The sequence below is a fragment of the Amphibalanus amphitrite genome, unplaced genomic scaffold, assembly GCF_019059575.1.
Source record: "Amphibalanus amphitrite isolate SeventyFive unplaced genomic scaffold, NRLGWU_Aamphi_draft 000523F_arrow, whole genome shotgun sequence".
Lineage (NCBI taxonomy): Eukaryota > Metazoa > Arthropoda > Thecostraca > Balanomorpha > Balanidae > Amphibalanus > Amphibalanus amphitrite.
In genome coordinates this window covers 246,843-263,766 of record NW_024882017.1, presented here as the reverse complement: position 1 = coordinate 263,766, position 16,924 = coordinate 246,843, and the positions used below count along the sequence as shown (strand labels likewise).

Here is a 16,924-nt window from a genome sequence, read left to right as displayed (position 1 = left end):
GCGCTGGAACTGTTGCAAGCCGCATCTATGAATGTGTGATTAGCATTTAACATTTAATATGGCTAGATAAGCTCTACATCATTGACATTTTACCATTGACGAAAGTTTTAAATCAACCGTCATTGTTTATGCACAGTACCGATGAATTTTGCACATCGACTAATCATTTTGTGAAATGTCGAAGCATTATGTCAATCTGACAAAGTGTTTTGCCTATGACGAACATTGTACTCAATGACAAAGAGTTGTGCAGAATGGTTAAAGGTAGTGTGCCACCTTTGAAAGATTTCCCATTTTATTTTTCCTAGGATAAGAAGCTTCTGTTTTTACCAAATATCGCAAAAAAAATCAAAAATGGGCCTGGAATAGTGCCTTTTTCGCCTAAAAGTTTATCGGTTTTTCGATATGCATTACAACTGTAGTGGGCTGAACTGCAAACAGGCGTCGGCAACAATCGCGAATGCGGCGCACATGTGACAATAAGTTAAGGTCATTATAGAGTTACGACGTACGGGAATGAGTTATCAGCTGTATAATCGTAGACAACACAATGTCGAGCCTTAAACTGTAAGCCTGTATTGGTATTGTTTCTTTTATTTGGCTGTCAAACATTATTTATGGTTTGAAATATGATTTTATGTAAAATAATTGATATGAAAAAGCCGTCTTTTAAGTTATGACCCAATTTCACCACACCCAAGTGGCAGAAATGACAATGATCAGCTGACGCATTTTCTTGGCCGAAGTCAGAGCGCGCGGCCCGACGCACCACCACCGCACCACAAAGTATGAGCAGAAGCCGCGCCCAAAGCCAGGGCCCCGGTAACGTGAGGTAGCCGAGTCGGGGCAGGCTGACCCAAGCCGGGGCCGCAGCTTTGGGCGCGGTCTACCGCATCCTCGCGGGCAGCCCCGGGCTATCACATGACACCGGGAGGACGCGCGGCCCCGGCTTGGGTCAGCGCACGCTGCCCCGACTCGGCTACCTCACGTTACCGGGGCCCTGGCTTTGGGCGCGGTCTACCGCACCACCTAACAGGCGTGTTCGAAACCGCAGGAGATGATGATGAACGGGTTTATCGAAACTTGATTGGATGAGCATATCGGTAATAGCGATTTCAGTGTGTGCATTTATTGTTCATAGTGGTGTGAAATGTGGTTGGGGTACGACCGACAACCCGTCGGGGCGAATTTCGCACTGGGGTACTCAAAATTTGAAAAATTTAAGACGTTTCCATGAGTTTTGAAGGTATGGATAAGTTCTAAAAATCCGGTTCTCCTTATCTGGGCCATTAACTCCATATGGTCCAGGAAAGCTGGCACACTACCTTTAAATGGAGTCCAGCCTGTTTTGCCGACCGTCAAACAGTGATGTACATCGCCGATGAGTTATGCTGAATGACGCTTGTTCAAACTGATGCCGAAATGGTTATGACGATTGGCCATCGAACAACGCAAAAAGGTGTAACATATTTCTGTCGTGGTCAATTTGCGTAAAAATTGAACACCGGGTGATTACCGAGCTATTGTTCTATTCAAATGTTCTTATTCAAACTCCCTCAAGGTTATCGTGCAGGTAAAAGGGGCCCGATCACCAGAATGCGTATGAAATATGGAGAGATTCTGAAAAATGGGTGGGGGGGGGGGCGCACACTAGGAGGCCCGCTTTGGAGGCGATGACCCCCCTACCCCCCCCCCCCCCGAAACGAAATCCTGGCTGCGCCACTGAGCTTCGATAATGAACTTAGAGCCATCGTCCTTTTGAAAAAAAAAGAAACGAACAATAGTATTTGACTTTTTGCTAGAGCGGCGAAAGACGCATTAGGTAACACTATTTTTTCCTTCACGAGAGAAAAAAAAAACGATTTCTGCAGGCCTCATCTAAAAGGCAAAATGTATGCTTACTTCATTCGAATCAAATCTAATGAGGCTCAGCTTTGGATAAATCAAACCTCAATGAGTCAAATGGCAGTGTCCCAAAATCATATTTTAGCTTGGGTGTCAGAGGGGAAAATTATTCCGTAGACAGGGTGAAGAGAGTGGAAAATTGCCGGTAAGGTAAAGCCAACAACAGATGCGAGGGATAAGAGTGGAGTAAAAACAAATTGATAGCTTACATTTTCACAAAAAAATTGATAGGGTAGAGCGTGTATTGTAGGAAGCATCGATATGTTGTTTAACCCTCGCCCGTAAACGGCGATCTGCCACCTTCGCCCATGCAGGGGGGGGGTTGGTGCGACCCCCCCTTGGCGTTTGAAAACGGAGCGTCGTAGAGCTTAGCGGAAAAGACCAACGGATTGCTCTCAACGAGATCTCGCGATTGGTGGTATATTTTTTGGTCCTAGGTCAACATTTGACCTACTTTTGACCGGTCAAAGGTCAAATTTTCGGAAAAATAGACTTTTTTCAACTTTCCGCGGCGATTGCGGCAAAACGGTGGGAGATATCGACTTGAAACCTTCACTATCGTGTTCCTTGATCAATTCTCTATCGTTTGGTATGTATTTCGTTTCCCTAGCTCTAAAAATGGCGCGTTGGGAGCGCCGGAAGTCGGCAAGGTCACAGTCGGCGGCAGAAATTCGAAAAATCAAAATTTAAATTTTTGAAATCTGATTGTATTTTTGGATTTGGGAGGTCTATTTGCTCCCTATAGAAGGTAATATTGCTGCATATTCCCATTGAGGTGACAAGAATTAGCAAAATAGTGGTTCGGGCGCTTTTCAAAAATAGTACCGGACGCTGTTCCTCTTGTGACGTCATAGCTCCGTGACCTGACCTGACCCGGTCAAGTTTCTTATACCACACGATAGCCAATGCTTGCCCCAACATGCATGGGAAGTTTCATCACGATCCATCAACCGATGTCCGTACCACCGGCAGGAAACCTCTTGCGTTGGCACTCAGTTTGTGAAAATCCGGCCGGAGGCTGTTCCCTTTGTGACGTCATAACTCCGTGACCTGACATGACCCGGTCAAAATTTTTTATCAAAAGATGCGCAAGGTTTGCCCCATAAGGTACCCAAAATTTGGCCGCCGTTTTTGCACTATTTCCGAAAAACCTCAGGGGGGGGGTTGCACCAACCCCCCCCCCCCTACATGGGCGAGGGTTAAGACCATGTATAGTCGACTACAGAACGTTAGGCGGCACGGGCGGACATCGATAGCAGCGCCTCTATCGGTCACTAGGGAAAGCTGGGCTGTAGGCGACGAAATACCGGCTGAGTTGTCACACGTTGAATAGGTTTATAGACATCCGTCTTGTGAAAAAGTTGAACTTTTGCCTTCAATATTTCTACAGGCAATTTTAGAAGTGTCTTCACATAGATTACAACACCGTTTATATTATTGTATTCACTTCAAGCCTTCCTATTGTTCTTGATGATGCGGGTACTATTTCTAATTAGTGTTTCTAGCTTAATAAAAGAACATATTGTGCAAACGATGAAAAAAGCATAGATGGAAGATTTTAAATGCAATTTTCTCTAGCAATTAATGGTAAATTCTCTACAGATCAAGGAAAAGGTGCATGCTAACTGATAATTTAAAGTTCTTGGGGCCAGTTGTTTTCTTCTTTTCTTACGTCGCCCCAATGGCCGCGAATACACTTGTGATAGCGCCTATCGATGATGTTCCACTTTTCACAGGCAATTATTTGCCTGGAGTGGTAGGCTGTGCCGCATCACACGGGCTGAGTTCATAAATTATAGCTTTGTCCCAACGCTCATAATCGACACGCTTAATTGCGTGATAAACGGCACAACTTAGCGCTCCGGTCAACTGATAGCTTCTGAGGAGTGGAACATCATTCTGTAGTCGACTGTACAATACGCAGATACCGTGTACGCATATGCCCTTTGCTTTTTACGTTCGGAGTGGAAAATTGATCTTGAAAGGTTGAATTGACAGTGGAAAATGGTTTTCATTTCGATGTCGTTCCACACCCAAATCGATTAATTTTGGGACACTGTCAAATGGTATACTTTTTTAATTTATTTTTGTCCTCAACTTAGGCCTCAGCCCAGCTCAAAACTCAGAATTATTGGTATACATCGTTAACAGGCGAAGGGATATTTGTAACCGGGTGGCGCATTTACAAACTGTATACACGCCTTAGGAGCGCCAATCATATTGCACCAGCCGCTGGCGTGACGTCGGCCATGACGTCAGAGAAGGGGCGGGGCGAAGTTGGTTAGCCAGCTGTTTTCACAACGCGGCGGGCGGCGCAGTGCGGCGAGCGCGCGATTTTGTTTGTAAACAATCGTTGCCAAGGCCGTATTGGTATAGATGGTTGCAGCGTGTTTGATTTTGATTGTTTGATTGATGTGATGCAACGAGTATCATGGATGAGGATACTTACGATAGCATAATTGGTAAAAACACAGTTGCCTGCAAATTTGAATGTCAATCAGACCGGTTAACCATCAAGCACCTATGGCCAAGTCGCTATGATCCTCGCATATCACCTAGAGGAGCCGAGATCGATTCTCGGGGCGGCGAGTTTTTCTCATGAGCTCCGACGTCTAATTGAACGGTTTTACGTAAGCCTATAAGTAATATAAAGCAAACCCCTCTTATTGACGAACGCGGTTGGCGGCTCACACGCATGTTGCAGGTCAGAGTGGGTGGTATGAAACGACGCGTCTCGACCGTCTCCGTGTTGTTTGCTAGGTGTGCACGCTGTCAGTGCACGGGTTTTGTGCATTTCGCCGAAAATCATTCTGGATTCTAATGAAATCGGACGTCTAAATAGGCCGACTCGGCGGCGCTCTGAACGGCAGACGGCTTAAAAGATCAGCTTGAAACTTATACGCCCGTCTAGCGGCATCGATTTTGGCGAGGCACTTTTCGGATCTTCGGCATTTTGGAGCATAGTTAGAGATCCGAAAAGTGCCTCGCCAAAATCGATGCCGCTAGACGGGCGTATGTATAAGTTTCAAGTTGATCTTTTAAGCCGTCTGCCGTTCAGAGCGCCGCCGAGTCGGCCTATTTAGACGTCCGATTTCATTAGAATCCAGAATCTTCGGCATTTTGGAGCATAGTTAGAGATCCGAAAAAGGCCTCGCCAAAATCGATGCCGCTAGACGGGCGTATAAGTTTCAAGTTGATCTTTTAAGCCGTCTGCCGTTCAGAGCGCCGCCGAGTCGGCCTATTTAGACGTCCGATTTCATTAGAATCCAGAATGATTTTCGGCGAAATGCACAAAACCCGTACACTGACTCGGCTCGTCTCTAGGTGATATGCCAGGATTATAGCCACTTGGCCACAGGCGCTTGGTGAACGCTCGGTCTGATTGACATCCAAACTTTGCAGGCAACTGTGTTTACCAATTATGCTATCGTAAGTATAACTTGGTCCTTCTGATGAACTATTTTCCCAAACAAGATCAGGGGTTTTAGCTATAGTTCATTTTTTTTCAAAAGGACGCTGGCTCCAAGTTCCTTATCGAAGCTCTCACGTGAGTTTTGGCAGCTTCAGCGTCTGGCCAAGAATTTCTTACCGAAAAAATATTCTATTTCAAATTGTGCACGGTAAGTACCTGGAAATTGTGTCTTGGAAAATTAGCATACTATGATGACGTCACTGGTGGCAGCAGGCAATCAATGTCCGTACGATGGGACAAGGTTTTGACGAATTTGGGGAAAACTTCGTTTTTCACTGTTGCCGAGGTTATAATCGAGTAAGCGGTTTCGTCCATGATAGTTATACGCTTCATTGCAAAACAAGTTCGACAGCATGTCGTCACCACTGTTCCCATATCTGGCTCCAAAAGGCACGGATGGAAATTATCGGGAATAACTCACATGTTAAAATAAGGCGACGTTCGAGTTTCTCAAGTTCAGTTTTTGCTCGTTTTGCTCGCTAAAACGCGTGCTTTTTCGAAAAACATACTTGGAGCCAGCGTCCTTTTGAAAAAAAAACGAACTATAGTTGTAAATATTCAACACAACATTACAATTTCTCATCGAGTAGGTAAGCTCCACGATCCGCGAGTCTTCCGCTCCGCCCCTGCACTTGACGTCACCTGCCAAGCGCCGCTACAGCCTTTCACTCCGCCCATTGGCATGACGTCACGGCTCGGTCTCCGAAGACGTGTATACAGTTTGTAAATTTGCAGCCGGGTGACGTCATGGCAAATGAATTTTGAGGCTCGTTAAGGGTAACTACCAACATGCCAAGTTTCAGCGCAATCGCAATCGGCGCAATCGGCACAGAGATATTGCAATTGTTACAAAACTGGCAACTCTGCCTTTTGCACGTGGCATATGCTCGTGCATAAGGGGTCACCCACACGCATTGGGAATGGACGCCATTTAATCGCTTCCTAGAAAACCTATTCCTGGCACTAAATAGCTGTTCCAGCCTAAAATTGGTCGGCAGCACCTATTTAGCGACAACCAGCACCTATGGCCAAAATTCACCTAATTTAGCTGTTTCTGGCACTAATTATTCGGTATTGTCTGCTCTAAATCTCGAGTCTGGCACCTAAAGGCCGAGCTACACTATGCGTGATCGTCCAGGAAATTACGTGTGTGATCTTTGAGTTTCCAGGTTTTGCAGAAAATCGGTACGCAGATGAAGTTCAGCTGATAGGAAATATAATAATTGTTTCTTTAATCTTCATGTGTTATTGATGTTTTATTAACAAAACAAATTATTTATGGATAAAATAATATAGAAAATGGCAAACTTAAGCGTTTACGAAACCATCCCTTAGTTGTTATTATTACGTCAACATAGTACAATACCTAATTCACGGAAATTCTGGAAAATCACAGAAACCGATAACAAGGGTGTCTCACAATCACGGGTCTGCAGACCACGCACGTAATTTCCTGGACGATCACTGATAGGTATAAGTGTAGCTTAACCTTAAATGCTTAACGTAGCACCTATCTAGGAGGAAAGTAGATGGCAGCAGGGTTGTGCTTGACTCATGAGTCGAGTCAAAAATTTGACTCAACTCTGACTCAAATGAGTCAGATTTGAGTCGAGTCGGATAAAATGTTGAGCTGTTGAGTTGAGTCAGAGTTGAGTCGGACAAAAACATTAAGGCGTTGAGTTGAGTCAGAGTTGAGTCAGTAAAATAATTTTGACATCAAGTTGAGTCAAACAATGAGTCAGCTGACTCAACTTTCTAGAAACAAGCTTTTCATCCCCACACCCCGCTTAACAACTTTGCCCTGGCCCTGCTGCCGGATTTTTTTTTTCACCCCCGCCCCGCTCAACAACTTTTTATCTGAGTCAATTTTGAGTCAACTTACTTGACTCAACAAAAAAATTGAGTCAAGTTTGAGTCGACTCATATTTTCATTGAGCCGCTTGAGTCATGAGTCGAGTCAAGGGAAAAAATCAGCTCCTTGTTTGAGTCAGAGTTGAGTCAGGGCTTTCTGAAGTTGAATGATGAGTCGAGTCGGCAAATTTTTTTGAGTCGAGCACAACCCTGGATGGCAGCACTGTCGAATCGAGCTTTTTGGCATAATATTCCATGAAGTCTATTCTATTTAGTTGCCAGTGCAGTTATATTCCAAGGCATGACTGGGACCCGCTGGCTGGAGGAGCCCGGCGGCTGACTGCGCGTGGGAGCGGTGAATTCGCTCTGTCGGCCGGCCGGCAGATCCCACGTGAGGAAGAGTCGAGAGGTGCGGAACGAAATCGTGCCATCTCGCGGATTTTGTGGTTCTGGGTGCGCGGGTGCATGGCAGTGGCATTTCTTCGTCCGCAACTTAACCGACCTTTCATTACCTAAACTAAAGGCAAATATAAAATAATTGTGATACGAAGTGTAGCAAGCGTGTGTTTATGTGTTTGGGCTGTGGGCCGCATTTGGCGCTGGGCAGAGATAGAACTGCCGATTCGATCACATGCGGAACTTTATATACTGTGGGGGTTGTAGCTACAACCCCAACTTTTAAAAGTACAACCCCAATGGCAAAACTACAACCCCAACATTGGAAAATTAAGAATCAGCCTAAAACACATGAAAATGAACAAAATATTTATCATACAGAAGCAGATAATTGAGATATATCAAGAAAGTGAAGATATCAATAAATTAGGACATCTTTTTGAATTCCAGATGCTAAAAACATTGAAAGTGCTCTGTTAAGAACATATCATTCCGCTGAGGCTGAGACAGTGATCATGATATGAAAGTTAATCACTTCACACTTCTCAAGCATACTAAGTGAATCATATTGAAAGTGTTCCAAAAAATCTTAACATGTAACATGAAAGTGTGAAGCAAAAAAATCATAACAATCATCATACTTTTGCAGTGGCGGATCCAGCTCAGTTTTTTTTTGGGGGGGAACCATAACAACTTATCGATTCTCATGCCTCGTCCATAGGTATGATGTTTAAATTATGCCGTTTGGGAGGGGCAAATGCCCATTTTGCCCCCCCCCCCTGGATCCGCCACTGTACTTTTGGGTTTTCTCACTAAACATTTCATACCTGTGGGCTGTGCTTATCAGTTTGACAGAAAACAGTCAGCTTAAGAAATAAATTAACCTAACCTAAGCCTTCACCCTATGTAGCATTCTATCACCATAATCTGACCATAATATTGCGTGTCAACGACCACAGAACCACTCACAATCAAAATACATTTCTAAAGTGAAATATCACTCTGTTCGCAATTTTGTCAGTTGGCACAATACCACCAATCAGCACGAATATTTAGGTAAAATGACGACACTTAAAACCAACGTTGACGACCATAACAACCAATCCTGTGCGATAATTAGTGCTGATAATCTTACTGACAGGTTCGCGAACAGAATGCAAACTAAAGTCACATGTAAGCCAACATGACGCATCTGATACAAATGCAAGGTTTTGGCGACGTCTGTCAATTCAGCAGCAACGAATATCAGCCTCACAGCAGCATATTTCGGTGTCTTTCGATTTGGCTGAAAATCGGTATCCAGGGCCTCCTCGATGCGCTGATTCCGAAAATATGCCTCTTTGGGGTGGTATTTTGCACCGTTAACGAGTTAACGACTATTTAACATTTTAAAGGTAGTGTGCCAGCTTTCTTGGACCATATGGAGTTAATGACCCGGATAAGGAGAACCGGATTTTTAGAACTTATCCATACCTTCAAAACTTATGGAAACGTCTCAAATTCTTCAAAGTTTGAGTACCCCAGTGCGAAATTCGCCCCGACGGATTGTCGGTCGTACCCCAACCACATTTCACACCACTATGAACAATAAATGCACACACTAAAATCGCTATTACCGATAGGCTCATCCAATCAAGTTTCGATAAACCCGTTCATCATCATCTCCTGCGGTTTCGAACACGCCTGTTAGGTGGCTTCTGATGCTCGTCGAGGTCGGAATTTCCAAATACGCGTGGTGCGTCGGGCCGCGCGCTCTGACTTCGGTCAAGAAAAATGCGTCAGCTGATCATTGTCATTTCTGCCACTTGCGTGTGGTGTAATGGGGTCATAACTTAAGAGACGGCTGTTTCATATCAATTATTTTACATAAAATCATATTTCAAACCACAAATTAATGTTCGACAGCCAAATTTAAGAAACAATACCAATACAGGCTTACAGTTTAAGGCTCGACATTGTGTTGTCTACGATTAGACAGCTGATAACTCATTCCCGTACGTCGTATGGTCGTAACACTATAATGACCTTTGCTTATTGTCACAAGTGCGCCGCATTCGCGATTGTTGCCCGACGCCTGTTTGCAGGTGAGCCCACTACAGTTGTTATACATATCTAAAAACCGATAAACTTTTAGGCGAAAAAGGCACTATTCCAGGCCCATTTTTGATTTTTTTTGCGATATTAGGTAAAAACAGAAGCTTCTTATCCTAGGAAAAATAAAACGGGAAATCTTTCAAAGGTGGCACACTACCTTTAACGGGAAACGGCGGGGTCTTTCGATTTAGTTGAAAATTGGTATACAGGGCCTGTTTGATGCGCTGATTCCGAAAATGCACTTCTTTGTGGTGGTATTTTGCACCGTTAACGAGTTAACGACCAATTAACATTTTAACGGGAAACGGCGGGGTCTTTCGATTTAGCTGAAATCGGTGTTCAGGGCCTCCTCGATGCGCTGATTCCGAAAATGTACCTCTTTGAGGTGGTATTTGCACCGTTAACGAGTTAACGGCTAATTAACATTTTAACGGGAAACGGAGGGGTCTTTCGATTTAGCTGAAAATCGGTGTACAGGGCCCCCTCGATGCGCTGATTCCGAAAATGTACCTCTTTGGGGTGGTATTTTGAAACAGCTAATTAACATTTTAACCGGAAACGGCGGGGTCTTTCGATTTAGCTGGAAATTAGTATACAGGGTCTGTTTGATGCGCTGATTCCGAAAATGTACTTCTTTGAGGTAGTATTTTGCACCGTTAACGAGTTGACGACCAATTAACATTTTAATGGGAAACGGCGGGGTCTTTCGATTTAGCTAAAAATCGGTATACAGGGCCTCCTCGATGCGCTGATTCCGAAAATATACCTCTTTGGGGTGGTATTTTGCACCGTTAACGAGTAAACGGCCAATCAACATTTTAACGGGAAACGACGGGGTCTTTCGATTTGGCTGAAAATCGGTGTACAGGGCCTCCTCGATGCGCTTCATTCCGAAAATGTACCTCTTTGGGGTGGTATTTTGCAACATTAACGAATTAACGGCCAATTTACATTTTAACGGTAAACGGCGGGGTCTTTCGATTTAGCTGAAAATCGGTGTACGTTCAGTGTCTCAGGGGCAGACAGACAAGCCGTGATGTGTTCCTAGCCATCGTGGCTGTGAAGAGTATGAGTTTTGTTTACGATTCGCCAAACAATGCATAATACCTACATTTGCTCGTTGAAAAAAGAAGATCATCTGAAGTATTCGGTGATATGAAAAGGCTGTGGCATTTATTATTTAATTTCCTCAGGTTGAGATTATTTAGATCCAGTGTTAGGTTCCTTTGCGGCATTGTGTTCGGTATGTTGTCCTCGTTTGCAAAATATCTCATGTCTGATCACTGTGATCAGTCACTATTCCGGTTTCTACTACCCGTTTCCGTAATAGACGCATTGCAGACGTCCGTGGCATTAATATACAAAGATGGACTCGTTTTAAGTTTTTTAGTCTAAAAATAACGTATTCCTGTTTAGGTCTTCTTTGTCAATTGCCACGAGTGGCTCAAATTGTTACTCGTAGGGAAAGAGCCTTGCTCCAATACTGAGTAATGTTTGTGTCAAATGTCGAAAGAAACAAGTATTCATAGGGACTGTGATTTTGGGCGTTTACCTACCGTTTCCGAATCGCCACGACCAGTGGCAGCGGAACACCCTCAATTAAAGGGGGCACTGCCGACTTTTGGTCCCATTCTTTCCATGCAACGCCCATAGGTAGGGCTTATGTTAAAATGCCAAAATCAAAGGGGGGCGAGGTGCCCCGGTGCCCTCCCCGTTCCGCCGCCTATGGCCACGACCATGGTGGCGATACCCGAGTACCTACAACCAGGCACATAGCCAATGGAGGGACGACAGGGCCAGCCGTCTCTCCCTGAAGGTGGACCACTTTTTTATTTTTATTTTTGTAAATGAAAATGTGGGCCCCTCCCGAAAAATAGTGGGCCGAATCCGGGGACTTTTCGGGTTTTGGTGGGGGTATACCCTGGGCTCCGGCAAACTACAACCCCAATGAAAAACAAAAAGTTCCACCTCTGGATTCGATGGCTGGAGATGTGATACCGCGTGTTCGGATGGCCGGAGTCCGGCATTGGCAGCGGGCACAGCCGGTTGGGTTTAGGCGGGGCCGCCGTATGACAACATGTGCATCAGAGCTGTACAGATAGACGGATATGCATATGCCCCCTGGACCACAAATGTTATGTTTTCCATTGCCAAAAGCGTGCCATGAATGAAGGTCATGTAAATTTTCTGCCTCACATGGTTATACGAATCCAAGAACAGGGCCACAAATAAGCTAGGTAAATGCGAAGGGATATAGGACAGGTGCTGAATATTGCAATTCTGGTGCCAATTCAGCAATCATTCCGAATAGACAATCAGGCAACATAAGGCTACCTGTCAGCATTTTTTGTGCCAGATTCAGTTATTAGGTTCTAGTAAGCTTTTTGGTGCTGCTCAGCAATTAGGTGCTAGGAACAGCTATGCTATTTAGGTATCCAAAACAAATATTCCCCCATCGGGAATAGTCCAATACGGTAGAAGGAATGAAGCTACCCTACAAAAATTACCGCATGTAAATCGGTTAAGTGGTTGCTGAGATATAAGCCTCACAGAAGCGTGACCACGGCCGCTCATTCTCAGAAAGTCTTTCGCTCATACTTCGCTCGCTCCGTAATAAACTGATTCTTTTATAAAAGCGTATATAGCAAAGCAAGGACGTGCGCCGCGCAGAGACCGCAAAGGGGGATCGGGGGACCGAGGTGGCCGGGGGGGATCGGGGGACCGAGGTGGCCGGGAGCGCCGCCGGTCTGGCAGGGAGGGGTGCAGGTGCCGCTGTGCAGCTGGCCATCCGGGCCACGACTCACCCGAAAGATGGCGGCCACGACGGCGGTGCAGAGCGGTGGGCGCTGGCTGAGGCCGCCGGCCGCCGCTGCAAACAGCTCCGTCAGCGGCGCACCGTGCTCGTCGGCGCCTCTCCAGGGCCACTCCGAGTCGGCTGCCGGCGGCCGGTTACAACCGTCAGTGGTCATCACTAAAACAGAACGTTTGTGAAATGAAACAAGTGCTTTTTTGGGATAAATGTGTTAACAAAAAATAAGTGAGGATCTATGATCTCACTGGATCTCAAGCAAAAAAATGAGACTCGGATATGTGATCCCTATGGATCTCTCGATAACTTACAGAGCTGGATCTATGATCCCGACGGATCCGAGATCAGGATCCGTGGGATCAGATCCCAGATCCATTTTCTCGGATCCATGCACATGTCTGCTTGCTGACATATAGCGACGTAATTTCGCATCTCTGTAGCAGAAAAAGTGAGGGGAACTAGCTCACGACGGGTGATGTGTTTACCAGGACCGGGCAGTCGATTGATCTTCGGTTACTCCGACTCCGACTCAGGCTTCCAAAAATAAATTTCGACTCCGACTCCGGGCTGAACTGTCGATAGACTCTGACTCCGATTCCGTAGCCATGGCAAGTATGCGGAGTCGATGAATTTTGGTGACTCCGACACTGAGTTTGGCTCCGAATTCCAAAATCGATTTTATTTCGACTCAGAACTGTTGATTTCACCAGATTTGGACTCAGACTCCGCCTTCCTGGTATTTACCAGCAAGTAAGAGTCATAAGATTAAAGAACAAGTGCGTGGTGCTTCGTTCCCATTACCATTCCATCAAGTCAGATGCGACCCAGTTTAATCCAACGATACAAGGCTGCTGCAAGATCAAAGTCACAGAAGAGTATCCTTGCTAAAAGCTTTTTCACTTATTCAAGTCGGCCATAAAAATGAAGACATTCTTGCCATCCTAGGGCTCTAAATGAATGCTTTCACCAAAATGGATGCCGGATTCATGATCAGCGGCTATGAATCCCGTATAAGCTACCATTCATGTGTCTAGGTAAAAAGAAGGTCATTCGAGGTCACATGAGGTCAACATAAAACTTGAACTTTTCCATGCAAAATATTTGTCATTCGACGCGTCTTGACAAGACGAATGCGATAGTACCACTGCTGTAGCTCTCGGACAATTTTTGTTAGTTATTTGCGAAACACTAAAACCTCAGCTCAGGGTCGTTGACCTGACCTCTGACCTGAGGTCACCAAAACTATTTTTTATACTTTTTACCCACGTCAAACCCCACGCAACCGCTCCTGTGATTTGTCACAATCATTTTGTCAATTGTTTCACAATCGTTTTGTTCCATGATAAAGTATTTGGGGATTTTGGGAAGGGTGAGTCAGGTGACGTCAGGTCAGGTCGATCATCAGGCTATTCTTAGTTCGTCTTTGCCAACACAAGCATAGAGCATCGGCCCGTGCCGCTGGTCACTACAGCGAAAATTCAGCAGCATACCCAGCGCAGCTATCCACTCGCTCCTCCGCTAATTACTTCGACTGCCCGGCTCGGCCCGACCCTGCCCGGCCACCCTATCCGGAACAAATTGGACTCTGCGGGAGGTCGCGGGAGGGACCGCCGCTTCAATTCTTTCTTACAGTATCTTTCTTACAGCTTCAAAAAGTGGGCATCTCTGTTCAATTTTGTCGACAGATCATTCAAGTTCACCCCTGCAATGACCATTGACCAGCATTGACTCAAGAAAATATGAAAAATGAGTACTTTTTGGTGAAAAATGGCAAATCTTCTGGTCTAGAACAAAGCATCAGAACCGCAGATATCTATGGGGCTCCTCAAAGCCATTCTTCATCACCATCTTAATATGTTTAGCACGCGCACCGACCGCCAACTGCGCCAACTTAGAACCGACGGGGGGGGGGGGGGGGCGGATGACCCCTGAGATCTCGAGAACGAAGCAAGATAGCGACAAGCGGTAAACGGCATGGGATACGCACGGACAAGGTCTACAATTTTTACAAAGGTAATTTTCAGGTCAGGTCAAAGATGACGTCACAGGGGTCAAAAAAGTCAAAGTGGCGATGGTGGCGGCGCTAGATATGGAGTTTTTCTCGAGTAACTTTCGAACTAGTCAAGATAAAAACAAACTAAGGGCATCATCGTGATCCTCTCGTCAATCCGCATCGAATGATATATATGTTGACCTCGAAAGGTCAAGGTCAAAGGTTGACCTCAGGTCACGTGACCTCGAGGTCATCATGTATATCATTCGATGCGCCTTGACGAGCTGAACACAATGAGACCATCCGCGCGGCTGTATCTTGTTCCTGTGCGGAGTTATTGGCAAAAAACATTTGGTGACCTTTGATGACGTCACATGACCTTACAGCCGCCCAACAGCAAAACAGACCTCAAGGTAGTGAAGTTTGATGGTATATGAAGTCATGTATGGTTTATGGGGCCGTTGAGATCCGTTTTAGTGGTAAAAAACAGGGAGTTGATTTTTCCCCCATTGACTTTAATGGGGAGGTCGAGAAATTGACCTCCCCATTGCATTGACCAAAGAAAAGAAATTGAAAAAGGTCATCGATATCCAAATTCCGAGATATACAAATTGTAGCTACTAATGAGCTTGTAGCATCCTGCGACAATCAAAGGCCTCCGACATCTACTGTAGCTCTGGCACGGTGATAAAGTTGCAAAAAAGTGACTTGAGGTTGGGTCATTCAAAGTGACCTGGTAACCTGACCCTAAAAGTTAGGAGGTTCAAACTTGCACACCACGTGTAAAATTGATGAGAGAATATCCGTACCAAATTTCGCGGCACACTGAGTAACGGCCACCAAATGAGTGCAACGTGGTGAAGTCAGTCGGCAGGGTGATAGTGGTTACGTTCTGGGATGCTGACGGGGGTCATCATCATCATCATATATTTTTTGCGTCACATGGGAAGTAAGTAAGAAATAGAAAACATCAGAAATCAGTGACACAAAGGATCGATGCAGAAGCCTACCGGCTTAAATTAAAGCACCTTTCCTGACAAAAAAAAAAAACGAACGAAGCTGAAGTCGAGCTTGAACAAAACATACAGCACATACAACAGAAAGGAAAGAGCACCACCGGATGTGTTAATGATGGATGTTATTACTGATGCGAGTGATTACTTTTTTGTTGTGCCAGTGGCTGGTCTGGGGACGATTTAATTGTTGAACCGTCTTGTACTGAAGATAAATTTTTGGAACTCAGAGGCAACTCTGAGTTCTGCTCGTCAGCTTTCAAAAACAGGGGCGCGCAATCTACTATTATAAATCTTAAAAAGTCCGCCGCCGTCGGGGTTACGCAGCCGGCGTTACTCCCAAAAACGGCTATTGCGGCGCCGTCGATTGACGCACGAGGGTGAAGTTTTTACCACTCGTGGGTCACGTCATTCAACAGGTCGTATTAAATTTTGGGCACGATTCGGCCGGGGGTGCACCCGTGGCGCGTGCTCATGTGCGCCATAGGGTTAACATTAGAATCGCGACCGGCGCCGAGCAGAGGGCACGTGCTTTAGGCTCAGTTGTTCGCTTAAAAAACTAAGTGAAAAGCATACCGTGAAAAGCATCAGAGCCGGCAGGTCATTGACCTTTGACAACGAAGGCCGACACAGGGCACCGCTCGCCAAGGGGATTCGCCAGTAAATACAATTAATTTGTTTTTGCAATATCTCAACCGTTTCTGGGCCGATTTAGCTGAAACTTGGATTGTCGGTGGCAGTGTAGGGTAGGGTAGGGTAGGGTAGGGTAGGGTAGGATATGGTAGGGTAGGTTAGGGTAGGGTAGGGTAGGGTAGTGAAGGGGTAGGTTAGGGTAGGGGTAGGTTAGGGTAGGGTAGGATAGAGTAGGGCAGGATAGGGTAGGGTAGGTTAGTGTAGGAGTAGGGTAGGGTAGGGTAGGGAAGGGTAGGGTAGGGTAGGGTAGGGAAGGGTAGGGTAGGGTAAGGTAGGGTAGTGTATGAGTAGGGTAGGGTAGGGTAGGGTAGGGTAGGATAGTGTAGGGGTAGGGTAGGGTAGGGTAGGGTAGGTCAGGGTAGTGTAGGGGTTGGGTAGGGTAGGGGTAGGGTAGGGTAGGGTAGGATAGGGTAGGGTAGGTTAGTGTAGGAGTAGGGTAGGGTAGGATAGTGTAGGGGTAGGGTAGGGTAGGGTAGGGTAGGTTAGTGTAGGAGTAGGGTAGGGTAGGGAAGAGTAGGGTATGGTAGGGTAAGGTAGGGTAGTGTATGAGTAGGGTAGGGTAGGGTAGGTTAGGGTAGTGTAGGGGTAGGGTAGGGTAGGGGTAGGGTAGGGTAGGTTAGTGTAGGAGTAGGGTAGGGTAGGGTAGGGTAAGGTAGGGTAGTGTATGAGTAGGGTAGGGTAGGGTAGGGTAGGGTAGG

At 45.8% G+C, this 16,924-nt stretch overlaps 1 protein-coding gene across 1 annotated transcript in view; it reads right to left on the bottom strand.

Moving 5' to 3' along the window:
- The window catches only part of LOC122393207 (HEAT repeat-containing protein 1-like), a 158,624-nt gene that overhangs the window by 124,541 nt on the left and 17,159 nt on the right, over positions 1 to 16,924 (bottom strand). The window contains exon 4 of the mRNA XM_043389035.1: positions 12,523 to 12,653. Coding sequence (XP_043244970.1) covers positions 12,523 to 12,653 — 131 coding nt within the window. The remainder of the gene's footprint in view (positions 1 to 12,522; positions 12,654 to 16,924) is intronic.